Source organism: Entelurus aequoreus, linkage group LG02, assembly GCF_033978785.1.
Source record: "Entelurus aequoreus isolate RoL-2023_Sb linkage group LG02, RoL_Eaeq_v1.1, whole genome shotgun sequence".
NCBI lineage: Eukaryota > Metazoa > Chordata > Actinopteri > Syngnathiformes > Syngnathidae > Entelurus > Entelurus aequoreus.
The window spans coordinates 74,729,548-74,744,604 of NC_084732.1; the positions used below are offsets into that span (position 1 = coordinate 74,729,548).

Here is a 15,057-nt window from a genome sequence, read left to right on the forward strand (position 1 = left end):
TTGTAAATGTTTATTTACATACAAAACCCAAAACCAGTAAAGTTGGCACGTTGTGTAATTCGTAAATAGAATACAATGATTTACAAATCCTTTTCAACTTATATTCAATTGAATAGACTGCAAAGACAAGATATTTAATGTTCAAAATGAGGAAGTTGTTTTTTTGCAAGTAATCATTAACTTAGAATTTAATGGCAGTAACACATTGTAAAAAAAGTTGGCACAGGGGCATTTTTACCACTGTGCTACATCGCCTTTCCTTTTAACAACACTCAGTAAACGTTTGGGAACTGAGGAGACCAATTTTTGAAGTTTTTCAGGTGGAATTAGTTCCCATTCTTGCTTGATGTACAGTTTAAGTTGTTCAACAGTCCGGGGTCTCCGTTGTTGTATTTTAGGCTTCATAATGTGCCACACCTTTTCAATGGGAGACAGGTCTGGACTGCAGTCAGCCCAGTCTAGTACCCGCACCCTTTTACTACAAAGCCACGCTGTTGTAACACGTGCAGAATGTGGCTTGGCATTGTCTTGCTGAAATAAGCAGGGGCGTCCATAAAAAAAGACGTTGTTTGGATGGCAACATATGTTGCTCCAAAACCTGTATGTACCTTTCAGCATTAATGGTGCCTTCACAGATGTGTAAGTTACCCATGCCTTGGGCACTAATACACCCCCATACAATCACAGATGCTGGCTTTTGAACTTTGGTTCTTTTCCTCTTTGGTCCGGAGGACACCACGCCCACATTTTCCAAAAACAATTTGAAATGTTGGGGTGAGCCAGGGGTCTGATTGCTGCCCTTTTGTCGCCATCTGGTGGCCAACAAAATCACCTCAATCATTAATCATACTTGCAAACATTTTAGCACAGCATTCACTTATATGACCCAGTCCAAACTACCTTCCCTAGTCATGCTTCAAAAAAGAAAACAACCAGCACAGAAAACATTGTCTCACATAATACAACCTACTCATTGAACTTTGTGGATATTAAAAAAAGTCCAATCAGCATAAAAAAAAAATCAAAATTACACCCATTTAAATCTATTACAGGAGATTGGGAAAATGCAAAACACTCCCCCCACACCGATCCATGTTTGGCGCATTTTAGCTGCTTGATATTTCTGATTGATTAAAAAACTTTAAAGAGGTTGTTACAAAAGTAAACAAGGTCAGAGTTGAACTTTCACATACTTGTAATTACCAATTATAATAATTCTTAATTATACATACATTGTAATATAATAATATGTAGTCATTTATATATCAGGGTTTCCCCTCGACTGCCAAATACCTGTGGCGGTGGGGGGTGGGTATGGGTGTGGTCACCAAGAGGTCATCGAATAATTTGCATTTTTTTTATGATACAAAGATACCTATAAAAACAAATATTATTAATTAGTATATATATATATATATATATATACATATATATATATATATATATATATATAAAAAAAATTCTTTTTCTTTAACGTTTTGCCATACTTTTAATTGCTGCTGCTTATTGCACTTTGTAGAGATTTTTTTTTTCAAGTGTCTAGAGAATTTTAATTAGTTTTTTATTAAAGACAATTAGCAACAAATCTAGCATCTTCTTCTGGTGTTATTATAATAATATTTATCAATGGAATATATTACAATTAAGTCCGCATCGCAGACCTGCTGACAGTGTTTCAGACACAATGGCGTGCGTTTTGTTTACATCCAGTTTTGGCAGCGCGGTTTTTGTTAGTCTTTTTCCGGTAGTCGAGTTTTCGGTACATCACTTGTTAATAGTGCACAAATAATAGGCTATATATATATGTATATATGTGTATATATATATATATATATATATATATATATATATATATATATATATATATATTTTTTTTTTATATATATATATATATATTTATATTTATATATTTATATTTATATCAATTCATACTGTAATGACCAGCTAATGTTAATGTTTTATGTCCATGTGGTTTGGATTTAATGTCAGTTTTTCCCAGGTTTGCAAACACACTGTCCGTCCCTTAAAGGTGATTGGCGGAGAATGAGGTTGTTGTGTGTCCGGGGGAATGCAGACTCACGGAGACGAAAGTGTTTTTACGGGAGGTAAAACCTGTTGGAATTGTGCCGTTGTTTGTTATCATTAGATTGGTAATAAAATGTAAAAATAGCGTCATACTTTGTGTTACTTCTTCTGGGGGCTACAATATGTTATATTACTTTCATTTTTGTTTTCGAGTAAAAAACCCCAACATATTTTCAAGGCGTGGCGGTAATAAAAATGCCGTGGCGGCGCGCCACATTCAATTAAAAACCTGTAACCCTGAAATATATATATATGTATGTATGTATGTATGTATGTGTATATATATATATATATATATATATATATATATATATATATATATATATATATATATATATATATATATAGATAGATATATGTGTGTATATATATAGATATATATCCATCCATCCATCCATCCATTTTCTACCGCTTGTCCCTTTTTGGGGTCGCGGGGGGTCGCTGGAGCCTATCTCAGCTGCATCGGGCGGAAGGCAGGGTACACCCTGGACAAGTCGCCACCTCATCGCAGATATATATATGTGTATATATATTTAATATACTGTATATATATATATATATATATATATATATATATATATATATATATATATATATATATATATATATATATATATATATATATATATATATATATATATATATATATATATATATATATATGTATATATATATATATATGTATATGTGTACATATATATATATGTATATGTGTACATATATATATATAGATATGTGTGTGTATATATATATATATATGTGTATGTGTATATATATATATGTATATGTGTATATATATGTAACATACAGTGTGTGTGTATACATATATATATATATATATATATATATATATATATATATATATATATATATATATATATATATATATATATATATATACACACACACTGTATGGTACTTTGCATACAGGTGGCTTTTGGCCCCTGGCCAAATTGTTTAATCCCAATGTGTCCCCCCAGTCGAAAAGTTTGGAAACCCCCACTGTTTCAAAAGCTGACATTGGGTCAAGTCAAGTAGCATTAAAGGGGACCTATCATGCAAGACCAACTTTTTTTTTTTTTTACCTATGAGTACCTGTTTTTGTGTATTTGGGACCTGCTAAAGTCCCGAAAATTTGAAATCAAACCATAGACGCTTTGCGGAGATATTTATAAAACAATCTTGCCTTCTTTCATACATACTGTTTGGAATTTTCCCCATTGGTGACGTTCTTGCCATTGGTGACATCAGCGAATTATCCATATATGGTAGAGATTTACCCAAAGTGCTTTGCGCGCGTCTGCCATTGTAGTCCGACGATGTAGTCAGTCAGCTCTTTCTTTTTTGCTATCCTCTTGTTGTGGGGCAGACTGGCTCGTACATGCACATGCATCATCCGCTGTTGCCATTTCTAATACAAAGTAGCGTATAGTCCCAACTAGGGTTGTACGGTATACCGGTATTAGTATAGTACCGCAATACTGATGAATCATATTCGGTACTATACCGCCTCTAAAAAGTACCGGTCATCCACCACCCCGCCCCCCCGTTGTCGTCACGTCATGTAATTGCTGGTTTACAAGCAGCCAAGCATGTTCGGCAGCGCACAATCACGGAGTACTTACAAACAGACACAGTGTGTAGACAGAAAAGGGAGAATAGACGCATTTTGGCTTAAAAAATATTGATAAAGGTGAAGTTAAAACACTGAAACACCCTCAGGAAGAGGTGCTTTAAGACATGGCTAGCTAACTAGAGGCTAAAGTCCATCCCCAGTCTGCAGTGTTTTAGCTACTTCTAAATCACTAATCCAATAAAGTACGTTTCTTACAAGTATCATCCCTGCATGTTTCACTCCACACCGTAGCTCACCGGCGTCACCGCTAATGACGCCGTTCCTAAATGTAAACAAATGACATGGGTGGATCTACACCTGACATCCACTGTCATGATACCAAGTACAGTAGCGTATCTAGTCTGTACTACTATGATTACATCAATATTTTTTAGCATCACAAAATCTTCTTTCGTTTTTTTAAGATTATAAACTCAGTAAATATGTCCCTGGACACATGAGGACTTTGAATATGACCAATGTATGATCCTGTAACTACTTGGTATCGGATTGATACCCAAACTAATGCAAAGCATCCTAACAGAAGAATAAGTGATTATTACATTTTAACAGAAGTGTAGATAGAACATGTTAAAAGAGAAAGTAAGCAGATATTAACAGTAAATGAACAAGTAGATTAATAATTAATTTTCTACCACTTGTCCTTAATAATTTTGGCAAAATATTAGAATGGAAAATGACACAATATGTTACTGCATATGTCAGCAGCTAAATTAGGAGCCTTTGTTTGCTTACTTACTAATAAAAGACAAGTTGTTTTGTATGTTCACTATTTTATTTAAGAACAAACTTGCAATAAGAAACATATGTAAGATTTTTTGTTAAAATAAAGCCAATAATGCAATTGTTTGTGGTCCCCTTTATATAAAAAAGTATCGAAAAGTATCGAAATACATTTTGGTACCGGTACCTGTACCCAAATATTGGTACATGTACCAATATTGTTGTGTTGTCGGGACAACAATGATGGCATAGAAAAGATGCTATCGAAGTTGAGCCACGCCCACAAAACAGCACATCCTGAAGAGACGGTCAGAAAGCGGCTTGAAGATGGTCAGTAAAACATAATCCATGCACATTTTTGACCAAAGCACCATCATTACATGTTATGGAGACCACAAGGAAGTGTTTTAAATGTAGAAAAAAAAATCATAATATGACCCCTTTAAAATGACTCTCGCATCTTGTTCCAAAAGGATGTCATTAAAATCCCTTAGCAGCGGTGAAGAGTTTTAAAACCGGACTGACAAACCTCTTAGCTGCAGATAAACCATTTCCTGTAGAATTTCCACACATTTGGAAAGAAATGGCTGTTTGGGCTTATAGTAGGCCTAAAATTAGCCAGCACAGTGAGTTCGAGACAAGTTATTCAATCGAGTTTATTTAAGGTTCAAGTTGAATTTCGATACTTGGCAATACTGTACCTGTTTAAAAAAAAAACCAAAAGGAAAAGCATCAAAGGGAGAACCAGATGACCTAATATGGTCTACCACATCCTCTTTAAATGACAGTCACAGGTTCAAACCGTTGAAAGCGGTAGAGCCTTGGACAGTGACAGAGCTATGATGCAGTCCCTAGTGGTTTAATCATATCTTGAAGCAGTTGAGGCAAAACTGTCTTTATATTTTCTCGCTATATGTTGTGTACAAATAGTGTGCCCGGTGAGTGGTCCGTCATCTTGAGAGCATGCAGCAACCAAAAAGAAACATGGAAAGGGATCAGCTTTGATGCAAGTCCTATTATCCACTACAGCAAGAGAAACTTCACAGACCACAGTGTTGATCATAGACATCTTATAAGTAGACGCAGCATCGACCGCTACTGCCTACTGCCGCTGACGAGACGCGGGGCCGCCATCTTGGAGTGGTGATCCGCTCCACTCAGTGCAATTCATTTGGCAGGAGCAATGAACTGTCAGCGCATTTAATTAATCTTACCTCACTAAATACCACTGATTTTCACGCGTTTTTTTGTCATACGTGTAGCTATGATAAAAGACACATGTTTTATTATTCATAGTTTGCTTAACAGTAATAGAATATTCTTATATGCTATAAGTGACCAGACGTCCGAGATCAAAACGGGGAATATAATCCCAGAGAAGGGGGGAAAAAACGGTCAGCTATTTTTAAGTTCAAGAAAAAATATGATTAGGTTATATATACATGCGTATATCCTACATAAACAATGTATGAATATATTAGATATCTATATATCTTATAGACTGTATCTCTGTTGCTGCAGCAGCAGAGAGTTTATTCTGTCTTGACACTTTGTATTGATATTTTGTATTACATTCTTCCCTTAAATGATAATGTTTACAGTGATTGTTTTATATGTATTTTTTATGTATGTCGCTTTGGATAAAAGCGTCTGCCAAGTACTTAAACATAAACATATATAAACACCCGAAAGTCTTTATATCAGCTAAAACCACCAATCTGTTACACTGGATTCAGAATAAAACCACATTCTGTCTTACCCAACAATGTTAGTATTTGAATATTGTTACTGGAAGACTTATTCCTGGTTACATTTATACTGTTAAAGTATTGTCTTATACTTTGCCTAACAGTAATCCCAAAAATTACCCCATTCCAGGTGTCAGGTAAGTGTTTTCCTGTTTATCACATATTTTGTCCCACACATTTCACGAAGGTGGGCTACACAAAATTGGGTTGGAAAGTTAGGCTAAATTTAGACTTGTATAATACCGTATAGCCACTGTCCATCTGATTGTCTAGTTAGCTAACATATATTCCCCCCCCCCCCCCCCCCCCCACCCGCCACCCCCCCCTCCCCCTTACACAATCTGGACAGTGGTCCTAACTTTTAGCCCTGTTGGCTTTTACAATTTTTATCTTCATTTATTTCAACTTTATGTTATTCAAGTATGACAATTTTAAATTTTTAATTAATTTCATTGACAAGCTATTCTATTATGGTCATACTCTTGTTTGCTAGCGGCTACGATTACAGTACTATTGAAGATCTTTGCTCCTTCTCAACTCTGTGGTAATATTCTTTTCACAAAATACAACCAATAGTACGTTAATGTTAAATCTTACATGTGAAAAGTAATCCCCCGATTCCTATTTTCAACAGTTCTCTCATTTGAGCAGGAAAACCCTGAACACCAGCCCATCTTTGTTTTCTACCTGTCAACTGTCAGTTTAGGCTGATCGCCGGCTCCTAATCACCACTTCAAGATGGCGGCCAAATTTCTCGCGTCACAGCAGCCAATGCTGCGGCTACTTATAAGATGTCTATGGTGTTGATCAATTGTTTGCTTTGTGATTACACTTCAGGTCACTGTTTTTTCCCCCCCAGTCTAAACTAGAATGCCTCGTTTAAACATCTTAATAACACAAACCATTAATGCACTGTTGTTTCCAACAGTGTCTGTAAGTGATTGTCCACTTCATCGCAGTTTGTTATTGAGTCTGTGAATGTGATGACTCTTGGTTTTGCAAATGTTGCAGGACTGCTTCACGGTTGAAGGAGAGGATCTGAAGCACGACTTTGAGAGGCTTCAGCTGGGGATGGAGATGGTGGGCTTTCTTCCTGTCACACGAAAACAGTGAGTAACACACTTAGACACCCACAATGTCACAAATATGTCACAAAAGAAGTACATTTCAGCGACCTTTTTTATGACAGTATATCAAGGGAATTTTTTATAGAGTTCAATCTCCAATATATTTTAACAGTCGTCAGTGTACAGCTTTGACAAATGACAATCACCGGCTCTGAATTAAAACATTTTGAACCCAGAAAATACACTATATTGCCAAAAGTATTTGGCCACCTGCCTTGACTCACATATGAACTTGAAGTGCCATCCCATTCCTAACCCACAGGGTTCAATCTGATGTCGGTCCACCTTTTGCAGTTATTACTGCTTCAACTCTTTTTGGAAGGCTGTCCACAATGTTGCGGAGTGTGTTTATAGGAATTTTTGACCATTCTTCCAAAAGTGCATTTGTAAGGTCGGGAATGCCTGGCTCTCAGTCTCCGTTCTAATTCATCCCAAAGGTGTTCTATCGGGTTCAGGTCAGGACTCTGTGCAGGCCAGTCAAGTTTATCCACACTAGACTCTCATCCATGTATTTATGGACCTTGCTTTGTGCACTGGTGCACAGTCATGTTGGAAGAGGAAGGGGCCCGCTCCCAACTGTTCCCACAAGGTTGGGAGCATGGAATTTTCCAAAATGTTTTGGTATCCTGGAGCATTCAAAGTTCCTTTCACTGGAACTAAGGGGCCAAGCCCAACTCCTGAAAAACAACCCCACACCATAATTCCTCCTCCACTAAATTTCACTCTTGGCACAATGCAGTCCGAAATGTACCGTTCTCCTGGCAACCTCCAAACCCAGACTCGTCCTTTAGATTTCCAGATGGAAAAGTGGGATTCATCACTCCAGAGAAAGCGTCTCCACTGCTCTACAGTCCAGTGGCGACATTATTTACACCACTGCATCCCACACTGGACTTGGTGATGTATGGCTTAGATGCAGCTGCTCGGCCATGGAAACCCATTCCATGAAGCTCTCTGCGTACTGTACGTGGGCAAATTGGAAGGTCAAATGAAGTTTGGAGCTCTGTAGCAACTGACTGTGCAGAAAGTCTTTGCGTGGCCTACCACTTGGTGGCTGAGTTGCTGTTGTTCCCAAACTCTTCCATTTTCTTATAATAAAGCCGACAGTTGACTTTGGAATATTTAGGAGCGAGGAAATTTCACGACTGGATTTGTTGCACAGGTGGCATCCTATGACAGTTCAACGCTGGAAATCACTGAGAGCGGCTCATTCTTTCACAAATGTTTGTAGAAACAGTCTCCATGCCTAAGTGCTTAATTTTATAAACCTATGGCCGGGCCAAGTGATTAGGACACCTGATTCTCATCATTTGGATGGGTGGCCAAATACTTTTGGCAATATAGTGTATAATATCACAAGCGATGAGGTGGCGACTTGTACAGGGTGTACCCCGCCTTCCGCCCGAATGCAGCTGAGATAGGCTCCAGCACCCCCCGCGACCCCAAAAGGGACAAGCGGTAGAAAATGGATGGATGGAAGCAGCCAATAGTCTCACCAATAGGGTTTTAAAACAACATGTTTAAGAAATAAATATATATTTTTTTTACAATTAGAAGTTGATTTTTGTAAAAATAAATAAATAAATAAAATAAATAAAGTGACTCAGGCTGTTTTTGTAACATAAGGTTATCTTTTTGCTATGTGTGTATGTATTAGTTCAGGGGTGCTCATAACGTAGATCGCGATCACGGAGGGTGTGTCAGTCGATCGCCAGCTAGGCATTAAAAAAATAGTCCTAAAAATGAGTGATCATAAATCTTCTCTATGACGTCACTTTCGTCACTTGATTGACATTCACGGCACCCGAGAGTCTTCTGAGATGACGCTGGCTGCTGCCAGCTCATTATTAAGAAAAAATTACCGACAGGAAGGCGAGAAACACTTTTTATTTCAACAGACTCTGGCGCCGTACCTGTCGTCAAAACTCCAAAGACCAACTGCACAGTTGCACAATAAAAGCGCTGCTTCATCCTGCCTGCACTAGCAAAATAAGAGTTTCAGAAAGCTGGCGTGCACAAGCTAGCAAGCTACGGAGTTTGCCGCCAATGTATTTCTTGTAAAGTGTGCGGAGTACGGAAGCTGGACAAATAAGATGCCAAAAACCAACCACTTTCATGTGGTATTGGACAGAAGGAGGACTTTTTTTCTCCTCCATTTGAAAATGCGGACTTTATCAGCACCACTGTCTGATTCCTATCAAAGCAAGTCATCAGAATCAGATAATACACTAACTTATATTCTTGTCTTCATGAAAGAAAGGAATCTATATGTGTTAAACATGCTTGCATTATCTTTAAACACCTCTAACTTGTTAACAATATTAACTATATGTGTTAAACATGCTTGTATTATCATTAAACACCTTCAACTTGTTAACAATATTAACTATATGTGTTAAACATGCTTGTATTATCTTTAAACACCTTTAACTTATTAACAATATTAACTATATGTGTTAAACATGCTTATATTATCATTAAACACCTTCAACTTGTTAACAATATTAACTATATGTGTTAATCATGCTTGCATTATCTTTAAACACCTTTAACTTGTTAACAATATTAACTATATGTGTTAAACATGCTTGTATTATCTTTAAACACCTTTAACTTATTAACAATATTAACTATATGTGTTAAACATGCTTGTATTATCTTTAAACACCTTTAACTTGTTAACAATATTAACTATGTGTTAAACATGCTTGTATAATCTTTAAACACCTTTAACTTGTTAACAATATTTACTATATGTGTTAAACATGCTTGTATTACCTTTAAACACCTTTAACTTGTTAACAATATTAACTGTATGTGTTAAACATGCTTGCATTATCTTTAAACACCTTTAACTTGTTAACAATATTAACTATATGTATTAAACATTCTTGTATTATCATTAAACACCTTTAATTTATTAACAATATTAACTTTATGTGTTAAACATGCTTGCATTATCATTAAACACCTTTAACTTGTGAACAAAAACATATATTTCATAAATAAGTAAATATAAATTATATATATGAATGAAGTACATCCCCGCGACTTGATTAATTGAAAAGTAGCTCGCCTGCAGAAAAAGTGTGAGCACCCCTGTATTAGTTGGTCGTAGATTGCATGGTCGGACCAGAAGGAGGGCACATTATAAATCAAATCAAATCAAATCAACTTTATTTATAAAGCACATTTAAAATTTACCACAAGGGTAGCCAAAGTGCTGTATAATGGGCAGGTTAAAAGATAATACGAGAACCGAGCAAACACAACACAAACAGAACACGATAAAAAATAAATAAATAAAACCTAAGAATATAAAAACAGGTTCATAGCAGGTGTATTATGGGGCGCCATTATAAGCTCGTCGATGGCAAACCCAGCGAGGTGTTCCACAGTGTGTGCAAAAAGACTCCAAACTTTGCTCAATGGGCATCAATGCAGTGAAATCACACATGCTAATAGCTGATCACAAGTCGACCATTAAAGGCAGGCAACAGTTAACAATGTCAAATTTCTATTGTCGTGACCAACACGGCAACTTCTGCTGTCACCGTCACAACTGTCAGGTTGCTGCAACTGCAAAACAATAAATACAAATAAATTGTCAGATAAAATACTCTTGTGAGCCAATTCTAATTCACTAGATAGTAACAGTTAATGTAAACTTTTCAACTATTCAAGATTATCATTGTCAAATGCTTACAATTTTGTCTATACAGACAGTTGAAACTTATACTATATACAGTATAATAACTATCTGCTATAGAACATGGCATTACATGTTTTTAAGTGGCATTACAAAGCATTAAATTAGATTAGCTGATACCTGTAGAAACCCTGATATAACGCTTTTTCACAACTGTCTCAAAACGCTTACATTGAGAAAACCATACATTCTAGCTTGGTGGTAAGCTCCTTTATACCAGTGTGGGTGGGACTGGCTGCAAGGTAGCTGAAGTGTCTTGCCCAAGGACACAACGGAAATTAAAGGGATGTCAGAAGCTGGAATCCAACCCGAAACCTTCAAGTTTCTGGACGGCCAGTCTACCCGCTGAGCCACTCTGCCCCCAAAACAATTATGTTCTGTTAGACCACTAAAAGTAACGTAAGCCGGTGGTGTGCATGTGATATTTTTTGCTGTGAAAAATGTAACTTTCAGAAAATTGCAATCAGCCTCTTAAACTGAGTAATTAGCCTGGTCTACTAAGATCCAAATAACAGGTTCTAAATAGCGTATGCTAACTATGAAATTGTATGTACTATTAGTTGGCGTCTTGCAGGTGATCTACTAAGACTGCGTGTACAATTTAAAACGACGCTGCCACAGAAAGACGTGTTTTATGCCACTCCTTTGTCTCATTTTGACCACCAAACATTTTATGCTGTGCGTGAATGCACAAAGGTGAGCTTTGTTCATGCTATTGACTTGTGTGGAGTGCTAATCAGGCATATCTGGTCACTGCATGACTGCAAGCTAATTGATGCTAACATGCTATTTTGGCTTGCTGTATGGACAAATTGCATTATTATGCCTCGTTTGTATGTATATTTGAGCTCATTTAATTTCCTTTACTTATGTCCTCTGTGTATTTAATTTATATTTGCATGTCTCATGACAGATTATCTGTATGTAATATTGACTGCATTTCTGATAGTTGTTTGTGTGCCGTGTTGTTATAGACCACAGCAAACGTTACCCAGTTTGCAAAGACTGATAAAACCACTCGAAGAAGACTGCCTGCCGTTTCCTTTAACTTGGATACACATATCTATACCTTTGGCCATTTTAAGACCGTCATTTCCAGGAGTTATCTCACCTTCTGAGAAGCCTCCGTTTTACTAATGTTTTCCAAAGTTGTAAAAATGTGTAGAAGAAAATATTACATTTTGTAATTTCTGTCAACGAAGATTTCCGTCAGCCTGCGACGCATATTCATTTTGATAGTAGGCTAATATAGCTAATATAGACACTTAAATCATGTGTTTCCTTCATTATAAGACTTATAAAGGGCTTTTGATTCTTGCGGCTCCAGACAGATTTTTATTTTTTATTTTTGGTCCAATATGGCTCTTTCAACATTTTGGGTTGCCGACCCCTGCATTAGCACAATGCATTTTGATCCACGTATCAGCAAAAGTATCACAGTAAATATGTCAGAATTAGCTACAACAGCTAAAATTAATCTGTTTCATATGTTTAGTTTTTTTTAATTAGGTTTTTTTCATAAAGTTCAATTCATATCTGTTCTAAAAAGAACCCACTTTATATAAAAATAAGGGAGTAAGATGCCGTGTATGCAGTATCATTTCAAACTACTAGTTTTTGATCAAATAATACAAAACTTGTTTTGACATATTTCTGAGAGTGTATATTTGTACAGAGTGTATAGAGTCACATTTGTACAGAGTGTATAGAGTGTACATTTGTACAGAGTGTATAGGGTGTACATTTGCAGTCCACACCGTTCTTTGCACTTCTATATTTTTTATATTTTTATATATTTACACATTGTTTTCTTGCATGCACACATCGCACTGTATGGAATGGCCTCAATCTCGGTACCCTGCGTAATGACAATAAAGCTGATTCTGATTCTTCTGATTCTGATTCTATTGGTTTCTTTAAAAAGTAGGTCCACAAATCAGAAACAAAATTGTAAATCAAATTTTTCGTGGAAAAAAACGTAGATTTTTTTTTTCCTAAAGCCATTTCGCCCAGTCCTTGTTTTAATACACGCAAACCTTTCTTGAATCAGACCCTAAAACTTGCTTTTGGATAACTATTGCAGTGAGTAATGTGTATTAGCTGCAGTCAAATAGAGAAAGGGCGGTCTAGGGAGCATAAGACATTATTTTCACATATGGCTTGGCCTGAGTCCAGACCTTCAGTCAATTTAAAATATGTAGGGTGTATAGGGAAAAACATTTCAAAGTGATCTGGCTCTGGCATAATCAATGAAATATATAAACATACTTGGGGAAAAAAATTTATTCACACATTTCTTTTTTAGGATCTTCTCGTTGCTGTCTGCCATCCTCCACCTGGGCAACATTCGCTACAAGAGGAAAACCTACAGGGACGACTCTATTGACATCTGTAACCCGGAGGTGCTGCCTGTGGTCTCCGAACTCCTGGAGGTACTACTAGATCATGTGTTTGCTTAGCTGAGAAGTTGAGGCCTCGTAAATGTCCACGCCATTTAACTTTACCAAAGGGGCCCTATTCTACATTACATGTTGTACTCGTTATGTTGGTGTGCTTGTAAGTTTTGCCTGCTTTCATTTTCATGCCACTCTTAAATCCTGTGACCAGTCGAGTACGAGAACCTCCCGATATCTTACCATGGGCGTACCAAGGAAAGATTCAGGGAGCTAAAGACCTGTGCTGTCACTGTTTCTGTGCTTTCGCCACCAACAGACAGCTTTTTCGTTAGCAAAGCACAGTTCGATTCCAGTCCCCAATTTATTTTTCCAATTTCTAATTTTTCTCTACTTTTTGCTGATAGCGATCAGTAAGTAACTGGTTGAGGGAGCGTGACTCTTGATCCCTGACCAATCGGGTAGAAGGCTGCAGAATCCGAGTGTGTTGACCAAGAGGAGAAGAATGCAGATTTTACCACAAACACAACCTTGAGATTGATGGATTATTTTATTATTAAGAAGCTTACTATAGTGCCCCACTTGGATCCACTTTTATTCTAAAAGCTCCTGATTTGAGCAGGATAGGACCCCTTTTAGAAGTATGTTTAACATACTTTAGATACCGACAACGTGGAATTAACATCTGCAATGTGGGTGTTGCCAAAAAGGGAAAAGGTCAAAAGTAAACAAATAGAATAATTTATTGTGTTGTTACAAAAGTATTCCAACATTTAAACATGGTGCTGAAAGGAATTTGTATTTCTTTTCAGAGGAAAAAGATGGTATCTCACTTTAAACAGTGTGTGTCATGCATAATGTGTTTAGAATGTAATTGTGTTCAGGTTTCAACCGGGTCTTTAGTTTCGTCACACACTGAATTGATAATCTTACGCTTGATTTGAATCGTCTTCAATAATTACATTCAACCTACTTACAGTTTAACAGGTTTAAACATTGTCAAATAAAATGAAACCATGTGTTAACCACAAAGATGAATAAATATTTAACATACAAACCAGCACATACAACATGCTGAACAAGGCCTGGTCTGGCTGATTGCAAAAATATACTGCAAAAGAAGGGACTTACAAAAACTGATGAAAAGTAAAATAAAACAATTCTAATAACAAATAGTGAATGATTCTTAAAATACTGTGAATAAAATTAATGTACAAATTAAAATACATCTTCACTTTGGTAATCCTTTTTGTATTGAAAGGGCACCTATAATGATTTGTATTTACATTTAACACACTAGTTACTTGGGGTCGAGATCAAGAATTCTTAACCTTTTTGACCTCGGTAGCCAACTTTTCTATTACAGAGTGGCCCAGAGCCCACTCAAATATTAACAGTGAATAGGTAATCTTATTCTTGATTTTAATCGGATTCAATACTATCTAAACTACTTAGAGTTTACCAGGATAAACCTTGTCAAATGATATGTTAATCACAAAGATTTTTTTATCAAGGCTTAGGTCAGGCTGATAATAAAAATAAATACTAATCATATATTCTGATAAATTATAATAATGATAAATTATAATTATGTACAGTAGATGCTTCTTAAACTGTCAAAAAAATTAAAGTGCAA

The 15,057-nt window shown here is 36.4% G+C and overlaps 1 protein-coding gene across 8 annotated transcripts in view; it reads left to right on the plus strand.

Annotated features, from left to right (window-relative positions):
- Window positions 1-15,057, plus strand: part of myo9aa (myosin IXAa) — a 220,808-nt gene that overhangs the window by 124,050 nt on the left and 81,701 nt on the right. For all 8 annotated transcript variants that reach the window (XM_062032142.1, XM_062032150.1, XM_062032189.1 and 5 more), the window contains 2 exons: window positions 7,204-7,301; window positions 13,334-13,460. In XM_062032142.1, the coding sequence (XP_061888126.1) occupies window positions 7,204-7,301; window positions 13,334-13,460 (225 nt within the window). The remainder of the gene's footprint in view (window positions 1-7,203; window positions 7,302-13,333; window positions 13,461-15,057) is intronic.